General features: G+C 40.0%; 1 protein-coding gene across 5 annotated transcripts in view; it reads left to right on the forward strand.

The window, feature by feature from the left end:
- The window catches only part of ARB2A (ARB2 cotranscriptional regulator A), a 273,602-nt gene that overhangs the window by 11,641 nt on the left and 244,484 nt on the right, over nt 1-17,477 (forward strand). For all 5 annotated transcript variants that reach the window (XM_082497496.1, XM_082497498.1, XM_082497499.1 and 2 more), the window contains exons 2-4: nt 10,473-10,596; nt 13,908-14,009; nt 16,656-16,756. In XM_082497496.1, coding sequence (XP_082353622.1) covers nt 10,491-10,596; nt 13,908-14,009; nt 16,656-16,756 — 309 coding nt within the window. In that variant the 5' untranslated portion in view covers nt 10,473-10,490. The remainder of the gene's footprint in view (nt 1-10,472; nt 10,597-13,907; nt 14,010-16,655; nt 16,757-17,477) is intronic.

Here is a 17,477-nt window from a genome sequence, read left to right on the forward strand (position 1 = left end):
TTGTTACACACTTGAAATAATATTTGGAATGATAAGGAAATCCTAGAAGACGAGAAAGGTGCTGATGGTGTGTCAGTACTTGGTAGAAGAGAGTGGTTCACTCCAGACAATAATAGATTCTTTAGCTAACTGTCACTACTTAGGTAAAATAAGGGGATCCTAATGGAAAATTCTATCAATAAATAATTAAATAGTGAGTTTTCTGGAATACAGTTACTGCTTCAGTATAATAGACTTAAGATTTTGTAAAGGGAGTACTTTAAGATAAATTTCATTCAAACTTCAAGACTGTTTAGTATCAGTAAAATAGCTGCGTCATGAAGCACTTAATGTCTTTTTGAAAAAGTTGTAAGTTACACTTTTTAGGAGCGGTAGTCTTCCATAAATACTGCTTCGGAGTGGTAATAATGTAAATTGTTACTAGTAACATTTGTTTTAAACCCAAGATCCATGGAATGATAAATAATTTATTTGGTATTATCTAGTTATTTGGCAAGCTAGGTCTACAGTCTAAAAAGTGAATTAAAAAAGCAGGGCAGGTTTTCAGAACTGAAACAAGGAAATTGGGGAAAAATGGGGGACTTACTGAGAAGCTACAGTGTTTCTCCTATAGAGTTTGGCTTGCATAATGCTGTCAGTCGGGATTTAAAAAATGGAAGGGAACAGCAAAACCAGAAAAAATTACGTTAGAATCAAAATTTCATAGAAAGAGACTGCTAAGCTTGTTTAGTTTAGCAGAAGAAAGAGACAGGACTTGAGTGTAGCATCTAATCAAGTAAGAGAAAAGTAGAGACAAAACTTAACGTACAGAGGCATAGTGATAACCAGTGGCTGAAGCCTGAAGCCAGAGTGATTCAAACTGGAAATAAAGTACGAAAGGCAGTGACGAGCCTTTCGGGCTGTCACAGCAAGTGATGGACTCTTCAGCTCTTAATAACTTGAATTTGGGAGTGGATGCCTCTCTGGGAGAGCTGCTGTGGTTAAGCACAAGTTATTGGTCTCGGGGATCTTTAGCTGACGGAAATAAAAGGCCTCTCTTTAACAGGAGGTAATTCCGATTGATTTTGTGGAGCCACCTTGCCTGAAACTGTGAACCTTCCAAGCAAAAAATCATGAATTTATGGTGATGCTTTTTTGTCAGTCTAAGTTGCATCTCCAGTCTTTTTCTTCCTACTCATCTGCTGCTTTTGTCTGCACCTTTGAGTTTGGCAGTACTTGGCTGAACTCTGCTCTATCACACATTCTGCACCTACAAAATTTAAGACGGTTCTCCTTCTTCGTAGGGATTAATCCAAACTGGTAGGAAATGCATTGTTTCCCCAAAAATAAACAAAGAATTGTGCAAGTTTGGTTTAGAATGATTGGTGAAGTTTCTTTAGCCCCTGTGTTGGAGCGGCTACTACTAGGAGAGAGTGTTTAGTCTTGAGGATAAACCAAACCATTTGATACATCTGTTCAACCTCATAGAGGTGGTTTGTGTCACAGGTAGAATTTGATTTTTTCCAAGGAGTGCGTTTGGGTAACTTCGCTTAATAGCGTGGCAAATAAAAGCTAGCGATATGTATGGCAAAAGGATCCAGAATAAGAAGAGAACAGTTGTTCCCCAGTTTTTTTCTTCTCGAGTTCAAATTGCGGGTGCAAATGAAACTGCCAGACCCGCCGTCGTGATTATCGTCTGTATTTGTGCAGCAGTAATCCATCATCCGTCGTGCAGGCTGGAAGAGGAGGCCAGCAGGAATTGCCTGAGGTATAACAAAGATACCTGTACAGTTGTGCGCTGACAGAGGTGTAATTCCCAAACGGCAGTGCCGGCTGGGGCATGGCTGGCTGTAGCTCCCATGGAAAGGACCCGGAGGTGCTGCTGGATGGCAACCTGAGCATTGCCTGCACTGTGCCCTCGTGGCAATGAAGGCAATCCGAGTGCTCCGCTGTCTAGGTAAGAGCGTAGCTAGGGTGCTGTGTCTGGTTTGTCCCCTGATTTCAAGAGAGATGCTGAAACATTGGAGAAGGTGCAGCAGCTGGCAACCAGGATGATTAGTATGTTAGAAGGGCGATTAGCATGTTAGAGAACTCAACATTTGGAGAAAGGTTCAAGGAAGGTTGTAGAGGAAAGAAGGCTTGGAGAGATTTCATCAGTCATCCAATACCTAGAGGACAGATACGCAGGAGGAGTTGGTTTCTGTTCACAAAAATGCATGGTGAGAGGAGAAATTTCATCTGGGTATAAGAAAATAAAATCTGCTAGAAATATTAAACATTGGAGTAAGTTCCTGAAAGGCATGGTGGAGTCTCCCTAACTGCCTTGGCGGCACCCTGCCTTACCTGAGGTAAGGCCTAATGAAGTAAGGTCCAGAGGAGGGCTGGGAGCGCATCGTTTCCTGACACCTTTCCCACCTCGACTGCCCCGTGATGCCATGGTTAGAGCTGCTTGGCAGCCTTGGCTCTGGGCAGAGACAGCAAGGTTGTGCATTAGGCAGTAGCAGAGATGTCTGAAGAAGGCTGATGACATTTACTGACTTAGTCAATTAGTGGACTGTTTTTACTGCGAATATTAGATTTTCAGTAGAACCAGTAAGGAAAATGAAATTTGCTTGTCTTGCTTTTTTATCGTTGTTCTTTTTATTGTTTTGTAGTAGAAAGTAAAAAAAGTTGTACTGATGCGAAGAAATGAAAAATACAGGTGCGATGCAGTCAGAATTTTAAGATCAAGTTAATCTTAAGTAATCAACTAAAAGAATGTCTCTACATTATTCGTATTTTTCATGTATATATATGTCTATTATAATATGGTGCTGCTTTATGACAGTCCAGCAGAAGCAGGTCTGTGGACTGCACATCTTTCAGGGGGCTATTTGCTTTGCCCACCAGATAGTTGAAATGAAGCGGCACTTCTTGATTCAGCCGGCCAAATAGCATGGGCTGCCTCTCAGGTGGAGGGCAGAGCAAAGACATTTGACATACTGTATTAGTAAAGCTGGGAGAAATGGTAAAATCGAAGAAATGGGTGTCCTGCGGCAGGAAAAGCTGCGGGCAGAGCTGTAAGGCAGATTTCTTGAGGCAGACGCTGCTGCCAAGAGGAGGTACGTACACGGTGGGAATTCGGGGTATTTTAGTCTGAGTCTGGAATAAGGTATCTTGGTGATGAACTGATGTCTTCAGTAGCCCTGCACGCTCGTTTCAGTTGTACGTGATTTGATTCCGCGTAGCGTCCACCTGGTTTGGATATTTCTGTGTCAGGCAGGGTGGCGATATTTAATTCTTTGCATGTGCACGTTCTGGAAGCCGTTGGAGGAAACAGGTATGTCGGAGAAAGCTGGCCCAGTCTCTTTTTGTGCAACTCCTCAGCCCAGAGTCTGGAGTAGAATTAGAAGTGCCTCGCCGCGTGCCAGCATCTGGGCTACAGACCTGGATTCACTGCTTTCCAGCCGCTCTGCCTGCCGTTCTTTTCGGGAGTCTTCAGTTAATGCCAGACAGCCCTTCTGAAAGTCGCACTGCTACTTAAGAGCAGAGGGGGAGAGAAAAAAAAGTTATTTTAAAGTACTAGACACATATGCACGTGTCTAGGGCTTTTTAGCATCTTTTGATGGTAGCCCAAGCAGAAATCATTTCCCTAGAGTCTTCCAGTCTCTCTCTGTCTCTCTTCTTCTGTGGCTGTCCTGCAAATTACTTTGGTGTCTCTCCTAAGAGAAGGCTCTTTTAATAGTCTTCGAGTTTTGTCTGTGTTCAGAGGCCTTTTTCTCTCCCGGCTGACCCATGGGATTGCTTGAGAAAAGATGGCATTAAAAAAAGATTAAAAATTCTGGTTTTGTCCTGTAACTGCTTAGTATGTACAGAGACGAGGCTGTTGAGAGTCAGTCTTCTCCACCCCATCATTCAAGCCAGAATCCGTTCAAGCCAGAAACCAACAGTCTAGTACAATCATCTAAAAATGTCATCCAAAACAGTTTTATAAACTATCACAGGGCAATTTTGGGTATATTATGAAGGAATGTTGTGCCAAAGCCTTGTGACTTATCCTTGCGACATACACTGACAGGAAAATGTGATTCTGTAGTTAAAGAGCATTTCACACAACTGTTTGCCAAATAATCGTATTGCTTCAACACTTCTTTTCATCCTCATCAGTTGAGATGCAGCCCTGTGCACTAATGGAACACCACAATACAAACCTTGCACTGAATATGGCATTATTACATGTTACATGGGCTTTTTTTGAGGCTTCAATGGCAGGGTGTTAGTTCTCCATAAATTTTAATTCCTTGGATTTCTACCTAGTGCCTACTGTTCATGGAGGATTCTTACCGGCCGTTTAAAGGAAAGTGGTGGTGAAATTAATTGAAATTAATGTCCTGCTCATCAGCGTACACTCATCTTGGGTGCTGAGACTGGGAAAGCCAGGGAAGGTTCTTCGAAGTTCTTCTTAAAACAGGAATCCAATGGTCCGTAGGTTTGAGCATTGAAGAGAATCGTTCAGGCTGAATGCCCAGAAAATGGGAAATATACAAAAAGAGGTTATCTGACAATGTGTTGTTTTTCAGGACTTGAGTAGTATTCCATACGAACACCTGCAAATGCCTCCTGTGAACAGAGTCCTCCAGGCAGTGTTCTCCTGCATCACTTTTTCTGTCCCCAGAGTTGCTTGCCTGATTCATTAGGTAACTATCCATCTGCCTCAACAGCAGTGGGGTTCTCCGTACACTTAATTATTGATACCCTGTTTGTTTAAGAGAGTATTGTATTATGTGTTGTTGCGGTTTAACCCCTGTAGGCAGCCAGCTACCTCCAGCCCCTCGATCACCAGTGGGATGGGGGAGAGAATCGGAAGGGTAAAACTGAGGAAACTCGTGAGTTGAGATAAAGACAGTTTAATAGGGAAAGAAAAAGCCATGCATGCAAGCAAAGCAAAATAAGGAATTGCAGGTGTTTAGCCGTCTCCGGGAAAGCAGGGCTCCATCACGCGTAACGGTGACTTGGGAAGACAAATGCTACAGCTCTTAACGTTGCCCCTTCCTCCTTCTTCCCCGGATTTGTATACTGAGTGTGATGTCACATGGTGTGGAATATCCCTGTGGTCAGTGGGGTCCGCTCTCCCGGCTGTGTCCCTTCCCAACTCCTTGTGCCCCCCAGCCTGCTCGCTGCTGGAGCGGTGTGAGGAGCAGAAAGGTCCTAGATGTTGTGTGGGCGCTGCTCAGCGGTAGCGTAAACATCCCTGCGTTATCCACGCTGTTTTCAGCACAGATCCGAAGCATCGCCCCATATGGGCTGCTAGGAAGAAAACTGTCCCAGACGAAGCCAGTACGTGTCTTCAAAGCTGCTCCCACTGCGGAGGAATTCTTGATGTTTGTGGCGAGCCTTGTGTTTGGTTGATAAGACCATCACGTTGTACACCTCCCAGAGGTGTCTTGAGGTTGTGCTGCCTCTCTGTGTTCTTTTGACATGTTTATTTGATCATGTTTACACGCCTATGTTTATGAAGGTCATTTCCAGCATTTCAAGAAAGTTAAACTGAGATAATTAAAGCTTCAGCACGTGGAATTCTGTTGACTCTGCCTTGTGTAAACAAGTGAGTTGCTGACACGGTCGGGACGCTAACGCATATCGCTGGTAGTCCTCTGCTTTTTGAGTTTACAGGGTAAATAACACTGGAGGGTAGCTGCTGTGCAAATAAATCAACCCTTAGTGTCAGCCGTAGCCATGTACTTTATCAGCGAGTACCACCACCGTTTGGTAGAATGCAAAGATGTGCTGAGATTCAGGGACTTCGGGATCCTTGCCAGTTTCTTTGTACTCTGGCGGTTAAAGATCCTGCCCTTCTGGCATTTATTACTCCCCTCCCGTGCGTCTTCCCTCTGGCTTTTTGCAGCTGTGTGGAGCATGCTGTAGGCAAAATAGGTAAATTTTCTGGAAATTCTGATAAGTCTTAAGTCTGTATTGAATGTGTGCAAGAAGTAATTTTTACTTGAGCAGATCTGGGCAGGCTTTAAGGGTGATGGCAAGAGGCACACGCTGCTAAGCTGATCCTCTGGCTAAATTTCTGATCTCTGCAACGTGGAGATGCCGTAGCTGCTCATTAACATCAGCAGAACCGAGCAGAAGATGCTGTCTCTGAACCTTCTTCTTATACGGGAGGTAGACATTTTAGTTGAACTTTTTCAAAACCGTTTAGTCTAAAGCAGACTGGAAATAATTGGCTTTCAGAGCTGAAGTTTGGAAACCTATAAGCAGTTGAAAATAGCATCTTGTAAGTGAAGGGAAGTGAAGTACAACCTTAATTGAAGCAGCTGTTACTGATGTCATCTGTAGTGCCCTAAAAGCAGGAATAGATAAAATCTAATTAGACAGAAAATACTACTAAGATTAAAGTATGTATTTTTTTTTGCTTTGTTGAGCTAATACAGAGAAGGGACTGGAGCCAAACTGTCACCCAGGCATCTCTTTGAAGAAAAACTGGGTCTCGCTCCAGTCATCAGCCACATTGCACAAATCTCTAACCCACACTTGCCCCTAGCTTGCCTGGGATGTCTGTTTATGGAGAGCAATTCAGCCGTATTCTGGTAAAGCAGCGTGGTACAAAGAAGCATTCTGATGACTGCTGTTCAGATTATGTCCAGATAAACTTGATGGACTTGTGCTATTTGAAAATACTTGTGTGTTTTCTTCTTATGCTGCACTTGCGGTGGGTTGGCACTACAATTATTTCTAGCCTTTATTTGGAACACTTGTAGCATTGACTTAGTGTCAGGTATGGCTAATGTAGAGCAAAATCATATACTACTTTTTTTTTTCTGTGTATGTGTGCATTTTTTTCAAAGTCAGAATATATGATACAGTGTCTAGTTTGATTTGAAGACTATCGATGTTATACAATCACAAGTTCAGGGGTCCGAACTTTCAGTACCACTTTACAAACATGAAATATGTGTGTATATTCCCTTAAGTGTGCAAAAGCCTGTTGAGTTTGGTTGTTTTTTTGTTTTGTTTTGTTTTAAATTTAACGACCATTTGTTCGTGAAGCCATTGCTTCTGTAGTTGCATTAGTAGGGGTATGATGAAAATGCAGCTTTTTTTTGTCTCACATAAAGCCATGAAACCAGAATATTTCTGCTGTCCAGTTATTTTAAGTATTGCTGAGCATTGAGTTGAATAGGCACAGAATATGCATGATATTTTGTGATAGAATACTTAAGTTTGCATGGAAAAGCAAAATACATACAAATAAATATACAATCTCTTGGCAATAAACATACTTACTGTAAATACTTTTTCAAGTGGAATAGTAACCAGTTTTTTAGGAAGTATGTTTGCTGTAGCTAATGCAAAAAACAATCATAGAAAAGATATTTTTAAAAGAATCATCTAAGTAATTGTACAGAATAACACATTTAAAATAACCTACATTTATTACAAGAAACTTGATAATGGTGTTGGTGAATTATGTGGAGTGGTCAGCACAAGCAGTTGAAGATCACTGGGGCTTGAAACCGATGCTGAGAATAAACTGAAATTCCTGCATTTGTCTGTAAGCAACCATTCAGAGAGCTCTATAATTTTCCCACTGTTCATTTCTGCACCATCAGGCTGTAGTTGATTTGACATCTGTCTGTCAAAGAAAGGAAACCCAACCCTCTCATCTAATTTCTTCTATTTGTCATTTAAACAAATATCAGTGAGGGATTCAACAAACTGCTGTGTTCACACAAACAATGCATAAAATACTGTGTGTCTGTTTCATCCTCATTCTAATATCAAGTCCTCCCTCCAGTGGCTGCTGTAACAGTTTTTTACTTTGTCAGAAAGAACCAGAAATTCCCTCTCTCAAAGCTAAATTCGGATTTATTTGTTTGTTTGCTTGTTTTGGTGCTTCTAGCTTGGCAAGTGAAGCTGTTAAGGTATCTACTTTTTCCTCAGTGCAGGGTCTTCATCTGCTAAGGGAAGAAGGGTAGAAGGACAGAGAGCTGCTGGAGAGAGTCCAGCGAAGGGCAACTAAGATGATTAAGGGAGTGGAGCATCTCCCTTATGAGGAAAGGCTGAGGGAGCTGGGTCTCTTTAGTTTGGAGAAGAGGAGACTGAGGGGTGATCTTATTAGCGTTTATAAATATATAAAGGGGGAATGTCATGAGGATGGAGCCAGGCTCTTCTCAGTAGCAACCAAAGATAGGACAAGGGGTAATGGATTCAAGTTGGAACACAAGAGGTTCCACTTAAATCTGAGAAGAAACTTCTTCTCAGTGAGGGTGACAGAGCACTGGAACAGGCTGCCCAGGGAGGCTGTGGAGTCTCCTTCTCTGGAGACATTCAAAACTCGCCTGGACGCCTTCCTGTGCAACCTCATCTAGGTGTTCCTGCTCCGACAGGGGGATTGGACTAGATGATCTTTTGAGGTCCCTTCCAATCCCTAGCATACTGTGATACTGTGGTATCCATTGTAGAGGCAAGGATGCCGGGGATTCTTGGCTGCTGCATTGATTAATCTGACTAGGGGGTGGGGATTAGTTTATCAAGGCAAATCAGTTCGGATACATTTTGTGTCTTCCCTTGGGCAATAACAAGTCTTTGAGCACCTGTATGTATTTTGTAACTGCGTTAACTTACCTATACCCAGTGATGAATTTTCAAAAGTTGCGTAGGGAGGACTGCCCAGTTTGTATGACTAGAAAAATTTCCACCTGGGCTATCACAAAACATTTTGTAGCACTTCTGATAACTTTAACTGGAATGGGTTAGTTTCTTTTCTAAACGATCTGCGGGAATGTACGTGGTTTTGTGCTGCAAATGTACAAACCAGCAATGGACAACGTTTTGTGTTCGGTGAACTTCTGTCACTGAACTCTTTGGAAGCATCTGATAAAAGTCTTTAATACCATCCGCTTGTGCTAATTGAAATTCGGGTAATTTTAATGTTTACATTGACTACATTGTATGCTAGAAAACACAAAAAGAAGTCTCCGTGGTTTTGTTGTTGTTTTTGTTGATTACTTTTGTTACGAGTGCTAACGTGATTAAAGTGTTATCCAAAAGATGCACGTTTTAACTTAATCATGTTGAGTTGTGTTGTAATTTAAAAAGTACACAATCTAAGCAGAGCTTTCCTGGTGGAACCGTCTTTAAAAGACTTTTGGCAGTGTACCATCATTTGCCGTCAGCTTAATCTGAACAGCCTTCTCTAAAGGAAGGTGTCAAAGTCTCCCATAGGTCCAACTTGTAGAATGGATTATTGGATTTTCTTGAACCCCAGTTTAAGCAAACAAACACCACCACCCCCCCAACCGTCTCCTTAGTTATTAGTAACTATCCTTTCCTTTAAATTGCTGTATTTTTCCTTAATCTACTAGAAACTGTTTCATGTAATAGGTTTTCTCTAAAGATAATAGAAAAATAGTTTCTATTATGCTTTATTTTTTTTCTTTTGCCCTTACAGTGAACTGTTGTTACTTGAACCATTTTGGGGTTCTTTCTTACGGGTGTAAGTATTAAGTAGCTGGTAGTAGTTGGTGAATCCTATTATTCTTTGTTTGAAAATCACAAATTGCTCCAGAGGTGCAGTTCATGCAGACTCATCCGTGGTGAAGTATATTGGGGAGAAGAGTGAAACAAATTGGTAATGACAGACCAATAAAACAAGGAGCCAAAAAAAGATGAAAGGAAGAAAAATTCAAGACACAGAAGTCTTTTTATTGAGAAGGAAGAAGCGGTGGTTGTGACGTGGTAGTTTGCTCCCCGGGTCTCAGATTCAGGGCAAAAGGGTTTGTAGACGTGAATGTCTGGGTTACCTTCTCTGCAACAGGAGAAATTTGGAAATATATTTTTCATGTAAATTCTCACCTTGAATATATTGAGGTTCGTTCCTTAGCTGGATGTTACTCTACATTTCAATGCCGATAATGTATCGTAGAAATCACAGTGGATTAAAGCTGAGTGGTCCCTGTAGTTTTCTCAAAATGGAATGTATAGTACAGTAAGAACAATAAAGCGGAATTAATTGATGAAGAAAATCCTTAAAGATTGTGGAAGTTCTATTGATTATGTTGTGAGGTTTTTTGTATCTTCTACTTTGGCCTTAAAAACGTGGTGCTTCTCCAAAAGGCTTTGCGTTTGCTGATGTTACATTAGAATCACAAAAAAGAAGTAACGATGAGATAGTTGTCCTTTTAGGATTAGGGAGAAGTTAGTGTTTGTTCCTGCGAACTTGAATCTTTCACCAAATTTGATACTGGAATGTGTGTCACACTTTGGTGTAAACCGTCTTAATCCAGGATAGAGTAATGAGAACTTAGAGTGTCTAGTGTAAGTTTTGAAGAAGAGGAAAAAGTTAATTTTAATTTTACCTTACATACCATAGGGGTTTATAATACTCAGGGAAGTTTTGCTTTTGGAACAAGTTCTGGATTTTTGTGATGTAAGCAGTAGCAAGTCAAATCTGTTGAAGTAGAAGTCAGTAAATTTGTTAATTTCCAACTCTTGTTGATTTTCAGGTTGCCCTTTGATGATTAATGTACATTTACCTCAGTATTTTAAATCTGTTGACAATTGGGATAATGATGGCTCAGCTCCAGCAAGGAGGTCCAGATGAAAAAGAGAAGACTACTGCATTAAAGGGTATGAGTCCTTTTGCCTTCTTTTTACGTACGTTTACGTTTCATAAACAATAACTAAGGAAAGGAAAATCGTTGGATATAACTACGGGTTAGAGTCTAGGAACTGCAGTACTGGAAGAGACTATTAGTCCATCCATGCTAATGCTTTTTGTCTAATGGCGTGTCCATTATCAGTGTTTTCGTAAGAGGATATGAAAAATAATGATCTGCGGTAAGGAGGAACAGAATAAGATATCCATTAATTTTTTTTAATTTTCATAATTATCCTTTGAGAAAGTTGACTGGTGCTTTTGTGTTCTCAGTTTCTGGGAGTTATCATTTAATTTTTATGCCACTTATGTTTTATAATTATGCAACCATATTACAGCTTTTAAAAATCTCTTTGACTAGAATGTTAGCAGGGAAAACATTTTCAGGACATCGATTTCCATGTTGATTTTTATAAAGTTTTCTTTGTATTGTATGTTTTAAAAAAGTAAATGGACCTAAGTGACAGCAGAGTAATTTTCTCGAGGAAAAAATAAATTAAAGAAATGACATCTTTTAAATAGTGTTTTTCAGTTTTGGAAGTACACAGAATTGGTTAGACCTACAAGTAAGCTAACCCAACACTGGATTTACAGTGCTTGCATCACACTTTTACTCTCTAAATCTTCTTTCAAAAGAGCAAAAAGAATATACCTTGCAGGTCCAGTGTAAAATATTGGATTTCTACCAAAGTAGTATTAGGGGTATATATTCTGTTTTGCACTGATGGTAGATGATGTTTCTTCAGTTACAACTGTGTTTTTGTGAAACGTTTGGTGAAAAAGTATGTGGTGCCTTTTTCAAACCTTCTACTAATTCTGTCAAATTGGTATGTTTTGAGGAAATTATACTTCATGTTTGGAATAGTAGAACTCCCATTTGTTACTTGGCATTAATTTTGTTGTCATTAAGGATTAGTGTCTGAGAAATATTCCACGTAATGAAAACTTTCTGTGGGGGTGTTGTTTTCTCCATGTGATCTAGTGAACAGCCATTGAGCTGTCGAAGGTCTCCTGCAGATCGCTCAGTTTTGAGCTCTGCTGAAGTAGTCTCGAATTGAGTTGGAGAGTCCAAGATCTTAGGCAGGAATGGTGGATCAGATCTTGCAAGAATCTCAGAGTTATAAGAACACTTTAGCTAATCTTAACTTGAAAAATTGCAGAGGAAGAAAGTGGCCGTGTTGGTGGTTGGAGCACAGACCAATCGCCGTCTTCCTGAGTGACTCTGATGGAAGCTGTAAATCATGACAAGCGGTACATAGTGCAGATGAGCTTAATGTAGTTCATCTAGTATTGCCCTTGCTCCTCAGGCGACGGATACTTTATTATATAGCAACTGACACTTCTGTGTAAACACATTTCCAGATAGGTCACAGTAAGAAGACAGGATAATTCTGGTTAAATTAAATTCTAGAGATGTGGTGTGACTGGAGTCTCTTCACCAAAGAAAGACGTGCTAAAGACTGTTTCACGACCTTGACGTTGTGAAATCACAGAGGAGGAAAGGGCACGCTTTTTACATCCTGTTGTGAAAAACTTCTTTGGCAAAGTTCTTTTCCTTCTCCTGTCATTTGGTTGGGGACCAAAGCATCTCCCCCGGAACTTTCAAAGGACAATGCACGAGAACAAGCGTGACAATGAGAATTGAATGTCATGGGACTTGCTATTAAACAGATGTGATGTAAAAGTGAGCTATGGCTGAGAAAGCCGCATTTAGATATCTTCCAGTCAACGTCCGATGTTGTATAGCTATTTAGATACCACGGAGGTGCTGAGATACCATAGCGTGGGTTGGAGAGAGGTTGAAAATGACCGTGCAAAATGGCCTTTGGTCCCCCAGCTTTACCTGGTGAACTCAGAGAAGGAGGAGCCGGAGACAGTCGTATGTTCGCTGGGGTGAATGTCACGTGAACCTGAAGAGTTACAAAAGAGCAGTCCAAGGAACTCTCAAGAATATTGAAGCTAATTTTCAGTAGTACTTTTTAAACACTGTAGAAGTTTCAAAGGATTAATGTACCAGTTCCAAGCTTAGGTAACATGGGTAGCCTGTGGGCTTGTCACTGGTGACAAGAGTAAGCAAAAATAGTGATACAAAACCTATTCAAATAATGATTTTAAGTAATTAAAGGATGGCAGAGTAGTTAATGTCAAACAAAGCAAGTTCAAAGAAAATTAGTCTTTTCAAACTGTTTTCTTTCCTTTGAGCTACAACTTTGGATGGTAAAGGTAATAAACCAATATACTGAGAATACTTAGTGCATTTCCTTGGTAATACACGGTACCTTGGTGTATGAAACAACAGCAGTGAAAGGTCAGTGTAGGACTCCTGAACTCAATGTTTGAGTGGTCTTCAAATTCATCTACGAGGAAATAGGAAAATATGTTTTGGTGGAATCCTGCTGAATCATTTCTTGATAATCTTCTATTAGTAATCAGAAAGTGTGTTAAAATGGTAGCATCGGGTTGTATGGCTGATGAGCAACGAGGAGAGATGATTGTACACTATTATCTGTGGATGCAGTAATTGTTTAATAGTTAGATGTAACCAAAAGATGTCCTTATGTGCTTGCCTCTGGTTAAATAGAAATCCTTAAATCGAGTGTAAATAATGCAGACTGTACTTATTTTAGTGTACTTGCGTTCGTGAATGCAGACGGTACTAGGTTGTACCATCCTCGTCTGAAATGATGTGTATGTCACAGCTTGCAGTAAAACGGGTAGCGGTTTTCTCTGCCTTGAGAGTTGCTGAGGGAGGGTGGTTGAGAGAAGGACTCGTGTAGCTCCATCTACTTGGGTATCAAAGGGGAGGTTGAGGAGTGTTGTGATCGCACAGCTGGAAAACGGCTGTGAGATGACGTGCATTTGATAATCTGAGCTCTTCAAGAAGGCACACGGGAGCGTATCAACGACTTGATGTTGAAGCCAGATAAGTTCATGTTAAAACCACGATGCGTACCGGAGACGTGCTTCCAACATTGAGGGTGATGAATCATTGAAACAAATCACGATGTCTTTAGTGGCTTCTCTGCTGCTGGACACTTTTTGATCAGCATTAGAGACAGATAGGTAGATAAAGAAAGAAGTAAATAGGAAGATAGAGTGAAAACGAGGCCCGGCTTTTGAATCTGGAATGAGATTTCCCATAACGAAGTCCTATGTTTAGTAATGTGTAGGATGTCCTTCTGCCCTTAAGATCTACAAATCTGAACAAACGCGTTTTGTCAGTGATAATAGTGAAATAAAAAAAGACAGCATTCATTATGTAATTTTTCTTTTCCTTTTTTAGATTTACTGTCTAGAATAGACTTGGATGAACTAATGAAAAAAGATGAGCCACCACTTGAATTTCCTGATACTCTGGAAGGGTTTGAGTATGTTTTTAATGAAAGTAAGTCGTATGTGCTTTGTAAAGGCTATACTTAGAATAATGTTGAGAGGTTATCAGAACTTTAATTATATATTATAAGTCCCTATTAGAATTTCACACTTTTCTGTTAAGAATAACATTTTAAGCCATGGTGTTAACAGGCTTCTGAATCTATCTAAGTAATACTTTATTTTTAATTTCATAAAATTGTCACAAAAATCCCTCACCTTATACAATACTTGGTGGGTTCTTACCGTGCATGCTTTATGACTTCTTGTTTTCTATTGCAGAAGTGTTAATACTAAAATTCTGAGAGTAATTTCTGTAGCATTAATTAGCATTAAAAAGCAAAATCAAAGAGTGCTCATTCATTAAGAACCATTTTATTTACTGATTCATTTTTATGGTTACAAAAGAACTTACTCAGATAGTAATATATCCCAGCTATTTCGTTAGTACCAGTAGGAAAACACCTATTTAGATGGATGGAAGGAAGAGCAGTGTGATAGACTCTGTCTTCTGGTGTGGGTCTCGGTTTTGCATTACAGCTAAGTGTGTGACTAGAAGTACTTCCAGCTAGCTGAATCTCTGTGTTAAATGAGTTAGTAGTATTTATAATTTCCAGTGCATACATTTTAAAATCCAGCTGAGAAATAAGCCTCTGAGCTAAAGTAATACCAGACTCCAGGAAATGTCTCTTTCAAGATTGTTTGAAACCTGTAGGACAAATGGGGACGTTTACAATTCTACTTCTTTGCAGCGCCTGTTCTGTGAACAGAGGAACTTTAGTTTCTAAATCTGCCTGTCTTACATCTTCCACTTTTAAAGAAAAAAAAAAAGAGCTTTCCTTTAAATGATAGTCATTTATGCAACACTTAGCTTTTTAATACCCTGATGGCTTTCACAGGAAGGTACTTAGAGACTAAAAGTGTCATGAAAGTGATGCTCTTTCTTTGATGGGAGGGGTTCAGCTCTGTCACTTTTCAGCTCCTTATTTTTAGATCTGCACAGTGTCTACTGTCTTCCTTACTGACTTCAGAGTTAATGGTTCATATGTGGTTGATAAAAAGGGCTGAAATTTGAATTTTGGGGAACGGTGTTTTAGAATGATGTTATTGAATATTCCATCACTAACCTCACAGCCTGAGTGATTTCCACAGAATGCTGTAAAATCTATTACGTGTGCTACCGGTCAGCAAAGCAGAAAGGTCTCCGTTTCGCGTTTGTTCATTTAATTCAACTGTTCGGTTACGTACGCTTATGTCATAATCATGCTTCTTTTTATGATGGAAAGGTAAGGAAGATTTTTATCAGATTTAAAGAATCTGAGGAAGACAAGGGCTCCAGAAAAAAAAGAAAAAATATACCAGATATTGGCTCCGCTTTTCCTGTGGAGAGAGCAACTTTTTGTACTATTGAATCGTGTGTTTGAAGAGTATCTAGCTGAGAGGGCACAGCTGAAGGTAGAGTTATTATGAAATTATGAGAAGCAGCATATTTGGACCTGAGAGAGGGGATATGGGGCTGGGTGTCATGTACTTCCCCGGTCTCTAGTACATGTGGTAAGACAGGTCTGGAAAAAATTTCAAATAAGCAGATAAACATAACTATTAGAGATAACAGATCTTAAATATTTCATTTGAAGCATCAAGAATCAACATGTTAAGGTCCTGAAAAGGTGGGAACTAAGTTAGCGATTTCTTACTATTCGAAAGGAAACATTTTGCTGAGAAACCTTACCTTCATCACGCGGACGTTTCAGCTTTCAAAGGAGATACTTGTACATATCCCAGTTTTTAATGTTTCTCTAATTTACTGCAGTTTTGTGATCCTCCGAGATCATAACTTGTGTTTTGTCTAACAAGCTGAAACATTACGGGTAAAATACCTGTTTTCCGCAGTTCTTTTCCTATTGGTTGCTCTTTCATTATTATTGTTGTTTTAACTTGGTCCGTGTCTTCATCTGTGGTTGGGCGTGCTACTAAAATTTTGCTATAAACAAGGCCAACTACAGAAAGTCACGCTGGAATCTAAGCATAGCGCGTGGGTTTGCTCTGATCAAGCATTCTGCTTTATTCCGCTGTTACGGTCTCAGTGTACCCCGAATCTAAGAGCTCTTTCTTGGTTGCACTGTGCCTGGGAGTTAAGATAGCTACCTTAACTGTGGGCAGGGTTTTTTTTTTTTTTTCAGATTAACTTAGAATGTTGTTCATCTTAAAAATAAATGTTTCCTTTCCTTTGAGCCTCCAGCCCATTTTGCACTCTCATTTCTTCACAATTGCAGTTGGTTTTGAAGTAGGGGATTTGTAGCTGCAATTTGATCACCTAATTGGCGCTGTAGATCAAATAATAACTGCTAATGTTTACATCTCACTGTTAATCCATAGTAGTTGAGACGTAAATATTTCTTGCAAAGCAGTTTGGCGTTTGATATCTGCATGTAATTTCACTGTCATCACTTATGTTTAGCTTTACCTGGCATTCAAGGGGAATGCATTTTGTTGTAATGCCACAGTTGTTTCCCTTTGAAAACACTGTAACCAAAACTGAGAGAGAATTCATAACAGACGAGTTTTTAGATGTGGACTTCTTTTAAAATTTTCATCAATTAAATGTGTCTTAACGAGGAAGTATATTAAAATGGAATTATTTTTTTTTCTTTTACAGAAGGGCAGTTGAGACATATAAAAACCGGAGAGCCGTTTGTTTTTAACTATCGTGAAGATTTGCATAGATGGAACCAAAAGCGCTATGAAGCTCTTGGAGAGGTATATAAATTGTGTGCGTGTATGCGTGCGTATATGCATTGCTGTGCTGTGGGTTTTGTTGTGTTTCTCTGTAGATGTGATACTTTTATATATGTTAATAAAGATTTGGTGAGGCTGCAGTCATTTTACAAAAGATTTCAGGATGTGTTGTGTGTTAATGCTCTAAGAGTAATTTCTGTTATTTGCTTTATAGCTTACGATGCGATTTAGACTACAATTTGACTTTAGTATGTGTTCAAAATAGAATATCGTGTAGATTACACAAATCAGAGAATATTACACAGTACGGTATTTTCTTTAACTTCTCTTCAAGGTGAAGCACTAGGTAAAAAACCGTGGCATTTTACTCTAGCTGAAGATAAATACATCGTCTGTTTTTCTCATGTTACCAGGAGATATCAGGAGCCACTAGGTTGACTAAGGACGATTAATTGATCAAATATTTGTTGGTGTATTAGATATTTGGATGCTTTGGACTCTTCCCAGGCTTTTTGTAGGGATGCTGTGGATGCAGTAGAAGCGACTGACCATTGTACCTTTTCTATGTGAAAATGACTTTAGTTTCGGTGCCGTGCTTATTGTAATGCTTGAGGAGTCAGAGCCTTGACCTGAAGAAAGGCATCTGACCTCAGTGAAAGCAAAGCTGTGTGTGCTGAGCCCTTCCTTGCACTGTCACATGTCACAACCTCCCCTGCCCGGCGGCAGGGACAGCCCTGGCACG

Source organism: Vanellus vanellus, assembly GCF_965231255.1.
Source record: "Vanellus vanellus genome assembly, chromosome: Z".
Classification (NCBI taxonomy): domain Eukaryota; kingdom Metazoa; phylum Chordata; class Aves; order Charadriiformes; family Charadriidae; genus Vanellus; species Vanellus vanellus.